This window comes from Sinocyclocheilus grahami, unplaced genomic scaffold (genome assembly GCF_001515645.1).
Source record: "Sinocyclocheilus grahami isolate Dianchi unplaced genomic scaffold, SAMN03320097.WGS_v1.1 scaffold1428.1, whole genome shotgun sequence".
Classification (NCBI taxonomy): Eukaryota; Metazoa; Chordata; class Actinopteri; order Cypriniformes; family Cyprinidae; genus Sinocyclocheilus; species Sinocyclocheilus grahami.
The window spans coordinates 184159-199794 of record NW_015506607.1 but is presented as its reverse complement, the minus strand read 5'-3'; the positions used below and the strand labels follow the sequence as shown (position 1 = coordinate 199794).

The following is a 15636-nucleotide window of genomic DNA, read 5'->3' as shown; positions in this document are numbered from 1 at the left end:
TTCTAGCACACTCTTAACAGAATATCATCAGTTTCCCCAAGGATAAACACATCCTTGGAGTCCCGACGGGGCACCACCACAAACTCTAAAAATGTTCTTTTAAATTGTAATAATGTAATTAAATTATGTAATTAATTATTATTAATATTAAATCACATTAATATTATAAATAATATTGATAAATATATATAATCATATACACAATATAGACAATTTGACCTGACCATGTTTTGCTTAAGCGTCATCTGACATTATCAAGATGAATTTGTTCTGACACTGTTCTTGTCATATTTTATTACCGTGCAATGATATGCAAGTGCTATAAGTCTCAGTTAGCTTAATGCAGTACACAAAGCAAGTTTTTTTTTTAATCATATAATAAATAAAAACAAATCTGAATAGAAAAAGAATAGAGCAAGCTAGTGTTAGAGGCCTTTTTTTGCTTTTGTTAATTGTATAATAAATAAAAAGAAAACAAAGATATTATAAATATTATTATATAATAATATTGTATATCTATAATGGAGCATAAATACAGTTTACATTAAAAACCAAAAAAATATATTTTGGCTGAAAGAGGCATTTGCGAATTTTAATAAAAATGTTGTTTATAAAACTAACTCTTTATTAACATGCACGTTAATAATATACAATCAAGTTGTAAATATTTTATTCGTAATCTGTATATTAAAGTAACTTTTTCTTATATCATTCCAGGGCAACCCCTTTCCGCTGGTATCAGCTCACTCATTGGTTGAAACACCCAGTTCAGTAATCAGTGAATTGTTGACTCAAAGACCACATCTGGCACCCGATCATGCAAAATCATCAAAAAAAAAAGCCTATCCTATTGATATTGTGAGCTATATTCAGTATATTTGCATATATCCATATCAGCTATATAAATAAAAAATAAAGTGTAAAGCATTTCATCAACTGAGGTCAAGGCACAGATTACAAAGCAAACATCTCTTTAATCTTTTCAACAGCTGTAAGCACCACATAGAAAAGAAAAAATAAATGCCCAAATAAATAAAAAGATGGAGATTTAAAGTAAAAGGTGATATGTGCTTTGCTGGACATCAGTAGCAACTTTTTTTTATTTGGCATTTATACCATTTTAAGCACAATGCTAATAGTGTCAGTGACTAGGAATGGTGCATGACACAAGACAAATCATTTACCTCTGAAATATCACAGGAAAATCTTCTAATTTAGAAAAACATTCTTGTCCCTGACATATATGGAGATTTAAAGTAAAAGGTGATATGTGCTTTGCTGGACATCAGTAGCAACTTTTTTTTATTTGGCATTTATACCATTTTAAGCACAATGCTAATAGTGTCAGTGACTAGGAATGGTGCATGACACAAGACAAATCATTTACCTCTGAAATATAACAGGAAAATCTTCTAATTTAGAAAAACATTCTTGTCCCTGACATACGAGACCACAGTATTTCTGTCACTTTTAAAAATCATGATCTCGCTGATGTACAATCTTCAAACCTCCCTTGTTATTTAAGGGCTCTGCATTCCTCCATTAGTTGGCTTTACTGTGTGTCTCTGAGATCCTGGCGAAGGTTCGAGGGCTTATATGTGCGATATAATCCGTCTGGAAGCGAGAATTCGGTGTGCGTCGCCTTTTCCTTTCACCTTGTGTGGTGAAGAACGCATCCTGGAAACGCATGCTGGACGCCGTGGACTGCAAAGCACACATATACAAAACAACACTCTTGAAGAAACCCACAAAAGGTCAAGTATTCGCCGACCGCAGTCGCATTCAACCAACATATATAATATTTTGAGTAGAAGGTATTAAAGTGGTAGTTCACCTAAAACTAAAACAATCTTTTCCTTAACCTCATATCGTTCCAAACGTCTTTCATTCATCTTCGGAACACAAGTAAAGGTATTTTTTATATTTTCTCATCATTTTTGTCCATTGAAAGACCAAGAAATCACAATTTTCAAGCTTCAAAAAGTCGTACGAGTTCTTCTCATGAATCGAGCGGTTTAATCCAAGTCTTCTGAAGAGAATACAAAAAATTCTGAAGAGAAATATAAAAATATCTTTATTTGTGTTCTGAAGACAAAGAGTCTTATTGATTTGGAATGGCGTAAGAGTGAATAAACGATGACAAGAGTTTTCATTTTTGGGTGAATGAGCCTTTTAAAGAAAGTTCGGGAAGTGAGAACTCACCAAACGACCTTTGACCTTTTTGGGCAGGTCTTCATCCAGTGTGTAAATGTCCTCTCTCTTCGCCAATACTTGGGATCCATCTTCAAATTCCACCTACAAACAAGAACACAGGACACACCATGGCTGATTATTAGGGTAGCAGTAAAGCAGCAGTACTTGAGAGAATATGATTATGAGTGTGTGTTTACCTGGTACATATATGAAGTGTTAGAGCCAAGGTACTTGGCTCCATAAAAAAGTCCATCGGGCCACTTCACCTGAACAGCATCCCCCATTTCAGGAGGCCCAAGCTGGGAACAATCTCTGCTCTGCGGGGTAAAAAAAAACAGATTTCTCTCAGATGTCCGAATGCCAAACTAAAAACATAGTGCTTATATACACCGAACTTTGTGAAAAATAAGAGGCTGACAACTTTGTAAGCATATAGTGTATTTTTTGTATGACGTTTTCATGCTTCAGTTTACTGCAAACACGCCACAGGATATTCATTAGAACAACTAATGGCTTGCAGTGATAGAAACACTCACCACAATGTCTTCAGGGAATGTATCATTGCTGAATGAGCCATCATCGAACATGACCTCATAGAATGTTTGGGCCGTGACCTGCGTAACACGTGAGCTGTAGTAACGAAGATTTTTGTGTTTGGAGATCACCGTCTGGCCCACTTCTAATTCACTTTTGCTAACTTTCAATTTCTGGGGGGAGAAAAAAATGTTGATGATAATGGGTCAATTGTATGACATTTTCTCTGTCTGGATTTGTATTAATTGAAAAACTAAATTACATGCAATTCATATAGTCATTGACATGCCACTTTTCAAAGTTTTCAGATGTTTATTAAAGTCAAAAAGTTGTGCTTACACTACTGTTCAAAAGTTTAGGGTCAGCAAGATTTTTTTTAAGTGACCGTGAAGACTTTCTATTCAGCAAATAATCCTGAAAAAAAAAATGTAATTGCAATTTCCACAAAAATATTATGTTTTCAACAAATGTTTCTTGAGCAGTAAATCAGCATATTAGAAGGATTTCTGACAGATCATGTGACACTGAAGACTGGAGTAATGATGCTGAAAATTCAGCTGTGAGAATACTGGAATAAACTACATTTTAAAATATATTCAAATAGAAAAGTTATTTTAATATTTCACAATATTTATTTTTTTATTTTTTTTTGTAAGTTAATGCAACCTTGATGAGCATTAGATAATTCTTTCTTTAAAAACATTTTTAAAATCTTACCTACCTCAAACTTTTGAAGGGTAGTACAAGAAGTTTGGTATAATTTTTTAAAAAGACAAAATCTTTCAAATTAAATCACAGTAACTAACTATAATGTAAGTCAGTTTGTCACGTGACGAGACCACCATAAAACAGAAATGCATAGCAAAGTCAGGACCCCTGTAGAATCCCATGACTGTAGTCTATGTCAAGGTCAGTAAGTGTCTTTATGAGACTTTTATGACATTGCAAGGTTTTCAAATGTCAAATGGTATAACCCTGAAAAAAAAAACACAATCAAAATCAATTTTAATATTTTTTTTATTTGTAATTTTTTTTTAAAACAAGCCTTTTTTGAAAAAACTATTTTGAAAAAAATCTATTCATAGAGTATGATATGGTGTTCTTGTTTTTTGTTTGATGGTTAAATGCAACTTATTAAAATATACGCACAGCACTGGAGCTCCGTGACTGGTGCCTGTGACAGGTGATGAAAACCACATACGGCCAATCATCAGGCTCCATGGGAACTCCAGCTGCGTGTGCACAGGTGACATGGAAAGAGGTTGGGCAACGACCACATGAGCACTGAATACACGCGCCAGACAGCCTCTTTATCCTATTCCGGCAATATATACACTTCTACAGAGAGAGAGAGAGAACGATAGAGTACACAGATGATAAAAGAGCAGTGTAAGACACATTCATTTTAGTTTTAGTACTTCAAAGTACTAAAACTAAAGCTTTAGTACTTTAGTACTACTTTTAGTACTGTGTCAAAAGACATTAAATTGCTCAGCTTCGATGGGCTGTTAAGACTTTTGCACTTGTTTTGCAATTTCTACTGTCTACGAGTGTGAGTGTGTGTGTGTGTGTTTATTACTCACCAGTTTATATCTCTGAACAGGTATAGCACTGATGTCAATAGGAGCTCTCTTCACCACATCAATGAACTTCACCTCAGGGAGACCCACAGCACACATCACATGCGCCCATCTATAGAATGCATAATATATGAACCACTTGAAGCATTCACTATTACTAAGAACACGAGCCTGACCGAACTCTTATTTGAAATACCAGAGAATGTGTTAAAAAAAAAAAAAACATACTCAATCAGGAGATTACCTGTCATCTGAGGTTCTTTTTAACGCACCTCCCCTCAGGTTACACAAAGAGCATCCCTGGTATATAACACACAAACAGACACAAGCAAACATGTAAGTAGTCCATAAATAATGCTGATGCAGAAAACAGCGAATGTTTGAATTATTACGTACAGCTGCCAGGTCTCCGCTCACACATCGGTCACATGTCCACACCGGGCCGACATCATGAGCAGCAACACCGTAGCAACCTGTGGACCAATCAAACCAAACTGTTATATTCTCTATTACACCAAGCTGTTTTTTGTGCATTTACTTAAGATATTAATTTTTAAATGTATCAACACATTTACTCAACTATGCTTTCTAAAAGGTCAGAAATCATGAGATTAGTTGCAACTATTTTATTATATTAACAGGCCTATTTTTAAATTGATTTGTAACAATATTTATTGTAAAAAGCATGATACAAAAAAATAAATAAAATTGTTTCCCCTCCAGCTTATACATCTAACATGGTAAGTGAGCAGAAAAAGATTATCGTCTATTTAATACAAAGTAAAGCTTTTCAAATATTATAATAATTAGCTTACGTACAATGGCAATTCAGAAACCAATTATTTAATTTAGCAATTAATTTAGGTTTAAATCATAGTCAAACAAAAAAAGAAAAAGTAAATAAATGACCAATATTTTTGTCATATAGTACAAATGGTTCTTTATACAGGAAAATACTATTTTATAATTATTAAATCATTAATATGTATAACTCAATAATATATTAAAATATATTTACTTATGTTTGAATTTTTCTTTTTTTAAAGAAATTAACACTTTATTTAGCAAGGATGTATTAAATTGATCAAAAGTGAGAGTAATGACTTTTACATTATTACAGAATATTTCTGTTTTGAATAAGTTCTGTTCTTTTGAATTTTTTGAATTTTAAGAATCTTGAAAAAAAAAAAAAAGATCACCACAAAAGTATTAAGCAGAGCGTTAATAAATAAAAGACTTCTTTAAAAATCATTAAAAATGTTTGAATGGTATTGTAATTTAATATTCAGTTTTTAGTAATATTTTATAAAGGGGGTCCACTGCCAAGCAATCATCATATTTGGGGTTTTTTTCATGTGTTATGTGTGTTGTTGAGAGATCTCAGTGACGTACTGGCATGAACTTGAACACAGCAGCTACTGCAGGCCACAAGAGGACTGGATCCATCCTCCTCCAGCAGTGTGTTCAAGGGACATGGGCCCTCCTGGTACGCAAAGCAAATTTCAGGGATCAGAGGTCGTGATCTCAAGCTCGCCTCCTGAGTACATGATGCCTGAGACTCTGTGGCAGTACTCGTCAAGACATCGTGCCTTCTCTCATCTAAATTATCAGGCTGTGAGAGCAAAAACAAGAGTCTGAATTATGTGTGTGTCACAAAGCACATATGCACAAATCAGTACCTAGTATCGGTCTACATCAGTTACCTGACAGTATGGCATAAAAAGGGTGCAGACAGCACAGTGTGGAGCGCTTTTAGCTGCAGTCGTGTTGTACTCTCGTTCATACTGAAGATGAGCTTTTCGGTGTTGCCACAGATGCACTAAAGGCTTTGCCCATTCCTCAGTTTCCGGCTCCTCTTCATTAGTCGCACACTCCTCTATAGTCTCTGAGTCACACACACAAATAAATATTTACTCTAAGGCCGTCATGTATGATTAATTATAACTTGACGCAGCTTCTTAAAAGCGCATATGCGCACGGTTTGAGACACTGAAAAACAGCAGGACACAAGAGCCAACTATGTCAGTCTGCATGTGTACATTCTTCTTATAATACCTATTCCTAATTGTACGTTTATTGCACATAATAAAATGAGAGCGGTTAAACATTCACCATCATCGCTGGCAGCCTGCTGTTTCACAGCACTTGGCACTGCTCTTGCCGTGGGCTTTCTGAGGGGGTGACGCCAGCTCTTGGTTGTCTTCTTAACAGTTTGCGTATGATACTGCGAGAGCAAAAATAAGAGAGACAAAGAGGCGGTCAGTGAGACAAATACACTTTCCAAAAATATAAAATACTGTTGCAACCTTCATTGTGCATGAGTGTGTGTATATGAAGAGTTAATTTGCAGAAACAGATAAACTCGTGTTTTTTCATTGTGCATTCCAATTAATCTCAATCAAGCTGCAGTTAAGTTATTTTGATTAGGTACAAAATAACTAAAAAATACAGCTAACACAATAAAAAAAAAAATGATAACATAATAAAAAACATGATTTTTGACATTTTTAAAAAACGGAGTTATCTGTTTTTGCAAATAAACTCTTCATATATATATAGTGTGTGAACATTTATTAATGTTTTGGCGTCGTTAAGCTTCGTTAACAAGGTGTTAAGGTGTGAACAGCAATTATGTGAGTGCTCTGATTTAGGTGTAGTGCAAAGAAATTTTCACTGGATTCACAACAGGTGTAAATTAATATACAATACCATTCAAAAGTTTGTGGTCAGTAAGACTGAAAAAAATTGAATTGATACTTTTATTCAGCAAGGATGCATTAAACTGATCAAGTCACAGTAAAGACTCACATTGTTACAAAAGAAATTGTATTGTTCTGTTTGAACTTTCTATAGATTAAATATAAATAAACATAACATAAATAACAAAATATACATAAACAATAAAAAAACAAAACAATAAATATGAAAATTAAGTGAAATTACAAAAAAAAAAACATGTTTTTAAGCCCACCAGGTGTCTGTTTTTTTGCATATGTGATTTGAGTTGCTTAAATTTTTTTTGCAAAATTTATTTTAGGTTTAGTTAAGTTTTGTTTATCTAAAAGAACAATTACATAGCAAAACAAAAGCCAATCAGAACACATTTGTTATTTAACATTCAGGGAAAAAATTAGATTTTACTGCAGACAAGTTCATCCAGTATCAGATGATTAAAATGGAAACCAAGTGATCAGCAAAATGTCTTGTCACCCCGGTCAAATGTTGATTGTGACGGAAGTTCAGAACTATATAGAATAGGATGTACTGCTTGTCATGGTGTAGCACCAGAACTCACTGTACAGACTTCCCCAGGCTCCAGGCCCGTTTCCACATACTCAGGGTCACTCATGGCATTCTCTTCACTGGATTCACTGCTGCTGTCAGCACCTTTATCTCCTGATTCACACGAATCAGAGTCGCTCACAGACCCATCATGCTCTGACTTCGCACATTCGTAATACTCCTGACCTTTGAACTCTTCCTCCTGAGGTTCCTGAGAGCCTGCCTGCTCACCGAGCACACAAGCTTTAACTGGTTCCAACTCCACGCTCTGCTGCTTCAGATCTGGGGGTGCATTTGGAGCCATGTCTGCACCAGAGCACTGCATGGGAATGGGCTCCAGGTTGGTCCATGTCTGAGTGCATGATGAAGAGTTTGGGGAATCAGGGAACTTATCTTGTTGGCACCCCGATTCGGACCACATGGTGTAGGGCAGCGAGTCATGAGCATAGTTTGTGAGACTGCTCCCACCTGTGGTAAGACCCACTACCAGCTCGGGCTGCAAGCTCTCAATGAGCACTGCGGGATTCTGGGAGCTGAGGTTGTTCCAAATGGTGAAGGTTTTGGACTCCATGAAGGAGCCCTGGAAGGATGTGAGAGAGCTTGACTGCTCTTCAAGACTTCTTTCTACCGAGTTATCGGTCATTTCAGAGTCTCGAGCGTCCATTAAATCCATGTCTGCTACAGTAGAACATTGCAAAATACCGTGAGTGGTGATTTTAAACTGCGAAATGGACTCATTTCGAGTGTTCTGGTCTGTGTATGGGCATGTGTGTTCATGTCCTTCCTGTTTGGACTCCCATTCCTGAACCAAGGAAGGAGATAATGGTTTTGCTATAAAGCTGTCTGAGATTGAGTTTTGTGTTTGGTTTACGTCTTCTTGGGATGCAACGAAGGGCCAGTCGTGACAAGCTCTTTCAGAACAAGTCGCCACATCATCTGTTATAACAGGAGGCGAGTGTGATTTTTCCCGATGGAGAACAGGTGCACTGTTGTTCGGACTGTGAGGTCTGTGATTTGTAGTGTCGGGTCGGACAGCGAGAGTCAGCGAGGGCATTTCAGGTGCGAGGGATTGAGGATTGACTCTCTCTTCTGTGAGCTCAGGCATTAGAAGAGGCATCTCACAAAACTGAGTAGTCTGGATTTCAGGGTTTGTTCTGTTCTCTGAGGTTTCTGAATCCTGAGCCGAGTCTAGACGGATCGAGCTTTGCTCCTCGTAAAGTGCTGATGTGCCGCAATCGATGCTGCTTTCAGCCAAGATATCGGTGACTGCCTCTTCGGTTTCAATTTTAGCTTGTTGGGAATCAGCTTCCGAAAATAAAAACGCAGCACCAGTGGAGTTAAGTCTCGACGAATGGGTGACAGGAATAGAAGGAGCACTTGTTTCTGGGACAGATTCACAGTTTAGTGTTTGATCAGGACTTTCAGTAGTTCTTTCTGAGTCCAGAGTCACATCCACAGTGACGTCACTCTCTGAGGTTGGTTCAGGTCCAGGCCGTGCGGTATAGCTTGCGTTTGTGGATACTTGACATTCATAGAAATGTGAAGACGTCTGGGAGCTTGAGTGACCTGGATCGGGTTCACTCTGCCTGGATGTGGCAGGGGTCGAGAGTCGCTCAGGGGAAGCATCTTTGACTTGTCTAGAGGAGTGGGCAAGCAAGTCATTCTCCACTCTTGTTACTTTAACAACACACATTTGCCGACATGGACCAGAGAGCCCTAATAAGACAAAACAAGTGTCATGAAACAATAAAACAGGTTTTCTGAGATATAAACACACATAAGTATTGCACATACATTTCTGATTTTTAATGCTTATGCTCCCCAAGGATATGTGACCAAAAATACAGTAAAACAGTAATACTGTGAAATATTATTACAATTTAAAATAACTGTTTTGCTATTTAACATACTTTAAAATGTTATTTATTCCGGTGTTGGCAAAGCTTAATTTTCAGCAGCCATAAATCATTCTAATAAGCTGATTTGGTCCTCTTGACACTTATTATTATTATTATCAGTGTTGAAAACATTTGTGCCGCTGCTTAATATTTTTGTGGTTTTTCAGGATTCTCTCAGAATTTATTTGAAATATAAATCTTTTGTAAAATTATAAATGTGTTTACTGTCACTTCAATCAATCAAATCCATCGCTGCTTAATAATAGTTTTAACTTCCTTAAAAAATATATTATACTGGCCTTAACAGTAGTGTGCATTTTATTTGAATTTATGCAGAGAATTATTTTGTAATTTTTCTGACAGGCCAGTCAAAAATTCTATCAAACTGAAATATATCACAAGTGTTCATTTGCATTCAGCAATAATGCAGTGCTCTGATGAACTGGGACTTATTTAAAATAAAATGCAGTCTGATATTGATATGGCTTAACAAAAATGGTATCTGTCCTTAATGTGAGTGTGTTATCAAATTACAGATTACATTTGAGAATTAATGCCACATAAAATAAATCTGAAAATGCATTTACATGTATTTCTGAATCAGAGAACAAATGCAAATGCTTATTTGCAGCAGTGCTTATTTGTGGAATGTATTGTGAGCTTACAAAAATAACACTGATACTAGCCTTTTAATTGGCCTGAGTTCTGTGATTCTTTCTGGTGTTTCATTGGGTCTTCCTTATCCTTGTCGTTTGATGTTAAAGCTGCCCCTCTACTCCTCCGACTGCCCCCCTTCACTGGCGCAGTGTCCACAGTCTTCAGTCGTTTGGAGGATGTGCGTGGATAATGGAGACTGTTGACACAAAAAGATGAATCACGCACTGTCCAAGATTGTGAACTAAGCCTGCCAGTAAACTATGGAAGCCTGTTTCAGAATAAAAAAAATAAAAAAGGTAATTGCGACTTTTTTTATCTCGCATTTGTGAGTTAACATCTCACAATTCTGAGAAATCGTGAGACATAAACTAGAAACTGAGTGTTATTAAGTCCAGTTCAGACAAAAAGTATTTTGCGAGCTTATATCTCACAACATATAAGTCATATTGGTGAGTTTACATCTTGCAATTCTGCCTTTTTAACATGCAACAGAGTTTCTTTCACACAATTCTGAGAAAAATATTTGCGAGAAGCCACAAATTCCTTTTGTGTCTCCAGTCTCCAAACATCTGTTCTTTCTGTCTTTGGCTCTCTACTAAAGCAGAGAAGGTGAAGGATCTTAAATAGACTGAAATGTCAAGTTGCTCAGCAAATTTCTCTTCACACTGTTGCTCCTCCATGACAGCAGTTGACCTGAAAGAGGAAACTGACCATAGTTAAACCATGCTAACACCTTGTGGTGGAGGGCGCTTTCCTGCGCCGCCTCTGAAGCCAGCTCTGCAGCTCTGGTGTGGTGCTGGGTGTGGCCAGAGTGTGATCCAATGGACATGAGTCTTTGCCTTGTGTCCAAGCCTGATAGCGATCCGGCTGGAATCGTCTGACAAACGGATCCATGGAGATCTTCACCATGTCCTTACTGCATGTACACTGCAAGATTTCCCACAAAAAAAACAAAAACAAAAGAGTGTCAAATGTTCACCAGCTGTAGATGCCGGCAACATAAAGGCGCCAGATTTACATCAGCATCAGCTTAGTACCTGCGTAGCAACTTTTCCATAATTGATCCACCGGATACTTGCGAAATTGGTGGATTCAGCACAGTTAAAGCCGTGGTTGAAGCCAGCGTGGTAACCATATGGAAATGTGATCATAAACTCCCCCGCTTCCTGTGTTATCTGTAATAATATATCGGTTTATTGTGAATACATTCAAGGAGAACTGAGACACTGCAACATTATTCATAAAACTAAAATAGTTTAGAAAATTGATTCTAAAAGACTGTGGATTGCCTTGTCAAATGGTATGCTGTATTTCTTTAGTACAGAGGGGGATATCAGAGTCATCTTGTGTCTCATGAAGGCCTCACAGCTTTTAAAGCTGTTAGGAAAGAAACCTAAAGACAAAGACATTTATCACACCCAGTACAACACAAAGGAAATAATGATATGTAGCTTAGCTAGATATACTTAGGGTGACCATATGTCCTCTTTTTCCCGGACATGTTCTGGACGGTATTTTTAAATTGCCCAAAATGTCAGGGTTTTGGCTTTGTTTTCCTATAAAATTCATCATACAATATATGTGCACATATATGCATTGCATTGACCGTTCTCTGTAGTTCCCACCTTTCCGAACTCCACAACTGGATGATTATATACAATGCCTGCACGCTATTGGTTCAACTACTTATCAGTCATCATTACCCTCAGCAAGTATGAAAAAAAAACACAGAAAAAAAAAAAAGCCAAAACCTGGACATTTTAGGCAGTTTAGAAATCCTGGCCAGAAAAAGAGGATGCATGGTCATAGATATTTTGTATACAAGCAAGTATGCAAAAATATTAAACAAATGATATTAAGACGTCAATATACTGCACATTCCTTTAAACGACTACTGTAAGTTTTTACCTATAGCAAGACGCTCCAATCTCTTCCCATGTTCTGGAGGGATGGCATACCTGTGAAATTGGTATATTTATTTATTAATTTTAAAAAGTGGCAGAATTCCAGGTCCTCAGAGGTAGAAAGAAGATCGTTGCATACTCAAGAAACACAGGAAACCACAGCAAACCCTACCAGGATTTGGGCTCCCCAAAGTGCAGGTAGTTAATGCTGTAGAGGTCCATGTCCTCCGTGTGCCAGGAGAAGCTGGTCTTCCACATTCCAAAGTACAGATAGGGTGTGTTTACACCCTGAATGGACACTCCACAATCCTCCTCAATCACATCCAAGATTGAGTTCAAGTGCCCGATGTTCCACTCTTCGATGTCCTGAAATAAGAAGGGCAAACACGATCTCAGCCATCTCCTGCTTACATGCTCTCGTTATTTCACTGTGTTATCCTTTGTCATAAAATACACGCCTTTCACATTCCATTTGAGGTATGTTACGCTGGATGTTCAGAGGACAAGAGCTGTGCTCCGCCTGCATCCTCACCTCATCATAGAGCGTGCCGCTCACATCAGCACCATAGATGGGTGAGACGAACGTCAGATTCTTCCAGTACTTCCTCTCCAGATCTTCATAGTTCAGGTAGCGAGGTGTGCAGTACCTGAGTAGGTAAATCACACATCTCCAGATGGCCTTAACGAATATAGGTCAATCCATCATTTAAAGGAATCTTATTGCAGTGTGCAATAGAAGTCCAGAATATAACACTGCATACGTCAAGGAAGAAACCAGAGGCGTTTGTGAACTGCATGCCATTGTTTGAAATTTATTTTAAGCAAAACTATTCCAATTTAAATATTTTTTCAAATAATATATTTCACAACTATTTTGTTTATTTAGTTCATAAATCCGCTGTCCTTTATGCACTGCTTTGATTTCTGGGTAATGTGAAATAATAACCTCGACTGTAGGTTATGGCGGAGTACTGTAAAAAGAAGAAGAGAACATATACTGCATGCACATGCTGTGTTTAAATGCCATTAGAGTAGAATAAAAGCCTGCTACTTTGAACCCAGATATGTGGCACTTCTTCGGTGTTTGTCACTTACATGTCACTGTTGGCCAGTCTGCGGAACTCTTGCACAGTGAGAGGTTTCTTCTGGATGTTGTACTGGGTGAAGAGTCCTGATTGCCCAGCCACCATCTGCTGAATAGGTGCTTGGATGACGAAATCATCAATATCATCGTAATTGCGCCGTGGCTTCCAGTCCTTGGGTGGAATGACCTGTGGAAAGAATTAAGATCTAACATTTTATTTGCACTGTATAGTCCACAACTGAGATATAAAGTTAGAGGACTACACACTATTATATATTAAAAAAAGAACGTAAAATGCCCATCTCTCTTTTGTATTGCCCTCACTGACTAAACACAAAAACAAACATCCAATGAACTCAAATTGTGCATTTAGATTTTAGACGTTTTGGACTTTTATTATTATATGTACAACATACACTTTTCCTATCAATCACATCCATACACATACCAACCTTGGCCAGTCCTGCACGTTGCGCTCCCTGAGACTCCATATAAACCAGGTACTGGTTGAAGTCCTTAAACTCCTCCATGGTAGGTCTGAAGGTCATGATCTTACAGGCAGGGTTAGCCGTGGCACTCGCCCCAACACCTGCCATCCTGACCTCTCCCTCCTGCCTCCAGAGACTCTACCTGCAGAGCACACCACCCCTTCACAATCATGATTAACACAGCTTCTTCTTCTTCCATGCATTTGACTGACTGTCTAGCTATTATGATTGTTTTTATATAATGACTGATATGAACTTTACAGACAAATCACCCGACTAGGATTTCATCAGTGCTTTCACTAACAGTCAAACCTACAAGTGTGTTTATTTACATCATCTACATTTCTAAAGGAATTTGCCATAATTAATTTTTGTAAATTACATCAGCCCTTTGTATCGTGATTAATGCACAATGCAGCAAGTCTAGTTGCATGAGTTTTGAACACAGGCCCACTCCCATAATCTGCTGATAACACAATGATATACAACCAGAAAAGCCGGACTAGATATAGCTGAAATACTTATATATATTATGTAAACTCCCTTCGTTATTTTTATCGTTCAAATTATACGGTTTACTCTACTCGGATAGGTTTGTTTACAGTTAGCTCATTAGCTGCTAGAGTTCCGTTGTCTAGTTTCGTTGTCAGAGTTCTTCTCTGAGCCCATAATAGCAAGATGAGGCTGTTCCCGTGCGCACAACACGCGTGTTCTCTGTCATGTGTATTTATTAGAAATACCTCAGTGTAGTGTGATCGTGGGCACGCAGTCCAGTCCCTTTCAACCCCAGCTTTTCTACTTCATGACAGCTCTCTCTTCTCACACGATTTCATTTCTGCTTCTCTTCATCTCGCTCTGGGCTTGAAGTGAGCACAGCGCCATCTGGTGGACTGTATGTTATACAAAGCGTATGGGTCATACTTAGCTATGACACAAAGGCATTACAAAACAATGCGGTACAATAGTATAACTTTATTCATCTCAGAGGGAGAGTTTAGTTTTGGTCATAAAAATTATGAAATCAGATGCAGCACAGGTATAGTCAAGAATGTTTGTCTCAAATAAATAAATAAATAAATAAATAAAAAAAATGAATGTGTGTGTTGTTGTTTTTTTTTTTTTTACTCACTTCAATGAATAAAAGAAAAATTAAAAAAAAATTGTTGTTGTTTGTATAGTGCTTTATATAATACTGGTTGTGTCAAAGCAGCTTTACAGTGTCAAACAGGAAAGTAGTTTGTCAATAATGCAAGACGATGACAGAGTCATATTTCCAGCTAAAGTCAGTTCATTGATGATTCAGTGATTTCATCATCCAGTTCAGCTCTCTTCCAAAAGTGTCTGTGCAATCAGTCAAGCGTCCCCAACTAAGCAAGCCAAAGGCGACAGTGGCAAGGAACCAAAACTCCATCAGTGACAGAAATGGAGAAAAAAAACCTTGGGAGAGACCAGGCTCTCCTCTGGCCAGATGCAACCAGCAAGGCGTGGTTCAATTCCAGGCTGCAACACAGGTCAGATTGTGCAGAGGACTCGTCTGGTTCCCGTGGTCTTGTGCTGATGGTCGTCGAGGTGGTTATGAGGTCTTCGCAAGGTTTAACGGTATGAATTGGCTAAATATTATTTTTGTTTAATTAGTGAATACGTTCACTGTCCTTTCACAAATTAAATTGGTAAAAAAATTAATCCATTACAGACCATTATTTCTTATTGCATATTTCTCAACAGTATAACTTGTAAAGTTAAGTTTTGTAGCTTTGCGATTATTAATGTATGCAAACATACCAAAAAAGGCAGATATCTTCTTCTTCTTTTTTTACTGTGAAAAAAATATATAAATTGCATGAGCTACTCAAGAAGGGATCTCATCATCATGTATCATATTAATCATATGCAAGATCTGCCTGTGCATGTCAGCAACAGCGTTCATAATGTAGTATGTCACTTTAATGTCTCATAATAATAATTAAAAAAATTAAATAATACACAATTATTCAAAACAATTAAATTAATTAAAAA

The 15636-nt window shown here is 37.3% G+C and overlaps 1 protein-coding gene and 1 pseudogene across 3 annotated transcripts; both read right to left on the bottom strand.

Annotated features, from left to right (window-relative positions):
- The window catches only part of LOC107570224 (dynein heavy chain 6, axonemal-like), a 30384-nt pseudogene extending 30157 nt beyond the window's left edge, over positions 1-227 (bottom strand).
- A 1301-nt stretch (positions 228-1528) lies between these two features.
- LOC107570226 (lysine-specific demethylase 4C-like) lies at positions 1529-14453 on the bottom strand. 3 transcript variants are annotated; one of them, XM_016256432.1, is made up of 22 exons: positions 14361-14453; positions 13585-13762; positions 13144-13319; positions 12581-12695; positions 12221-12414; positions 12053-12102; positions 11434-11537; positions 11182-11319; positions 10878-11071; positions 10174-10340; positions 7603-9305; positions 6420-6531; positions 6011-6192; positions 5700-5919; positions 4704-4780; positions 4552-4607; positions 4311-4419; positions 3877-4065; positions 2730-2900; positions 2391-2510; positions 2203-2295; positions 1529-1704 (listed from the first exon to the last, which is right to left on the bottom strand). In XM_016256432.1, exons 2-22 carry the CDS (start codon positions 13726-13728, stop codon positions 1543-1545), a joined length of 4476 nt encoding a protein of 1491 aa, XP_016111918.1. In that variant the 5' UTR covers positions 13729-13762; positions 14361-14453; the 3' UTR covers positions 1529-1542. The 3 variants fall into 3 exon arrangements, with proteins under 3 accessions (XP_016111918.1, XP_016111919.1, XP_016111920.1); XM_016256433.1 differs by lacking the exon at positions 3877-4065; XM_016256434.1 differs by lacking the exons at positions 1529-1704; positions 2203-2295; positions 2391-2510; positions 2730-2900 and adding an exon at positions 3537-3702.
- Positions 14454-15636: the final 1183 nt, after the last annotated feature.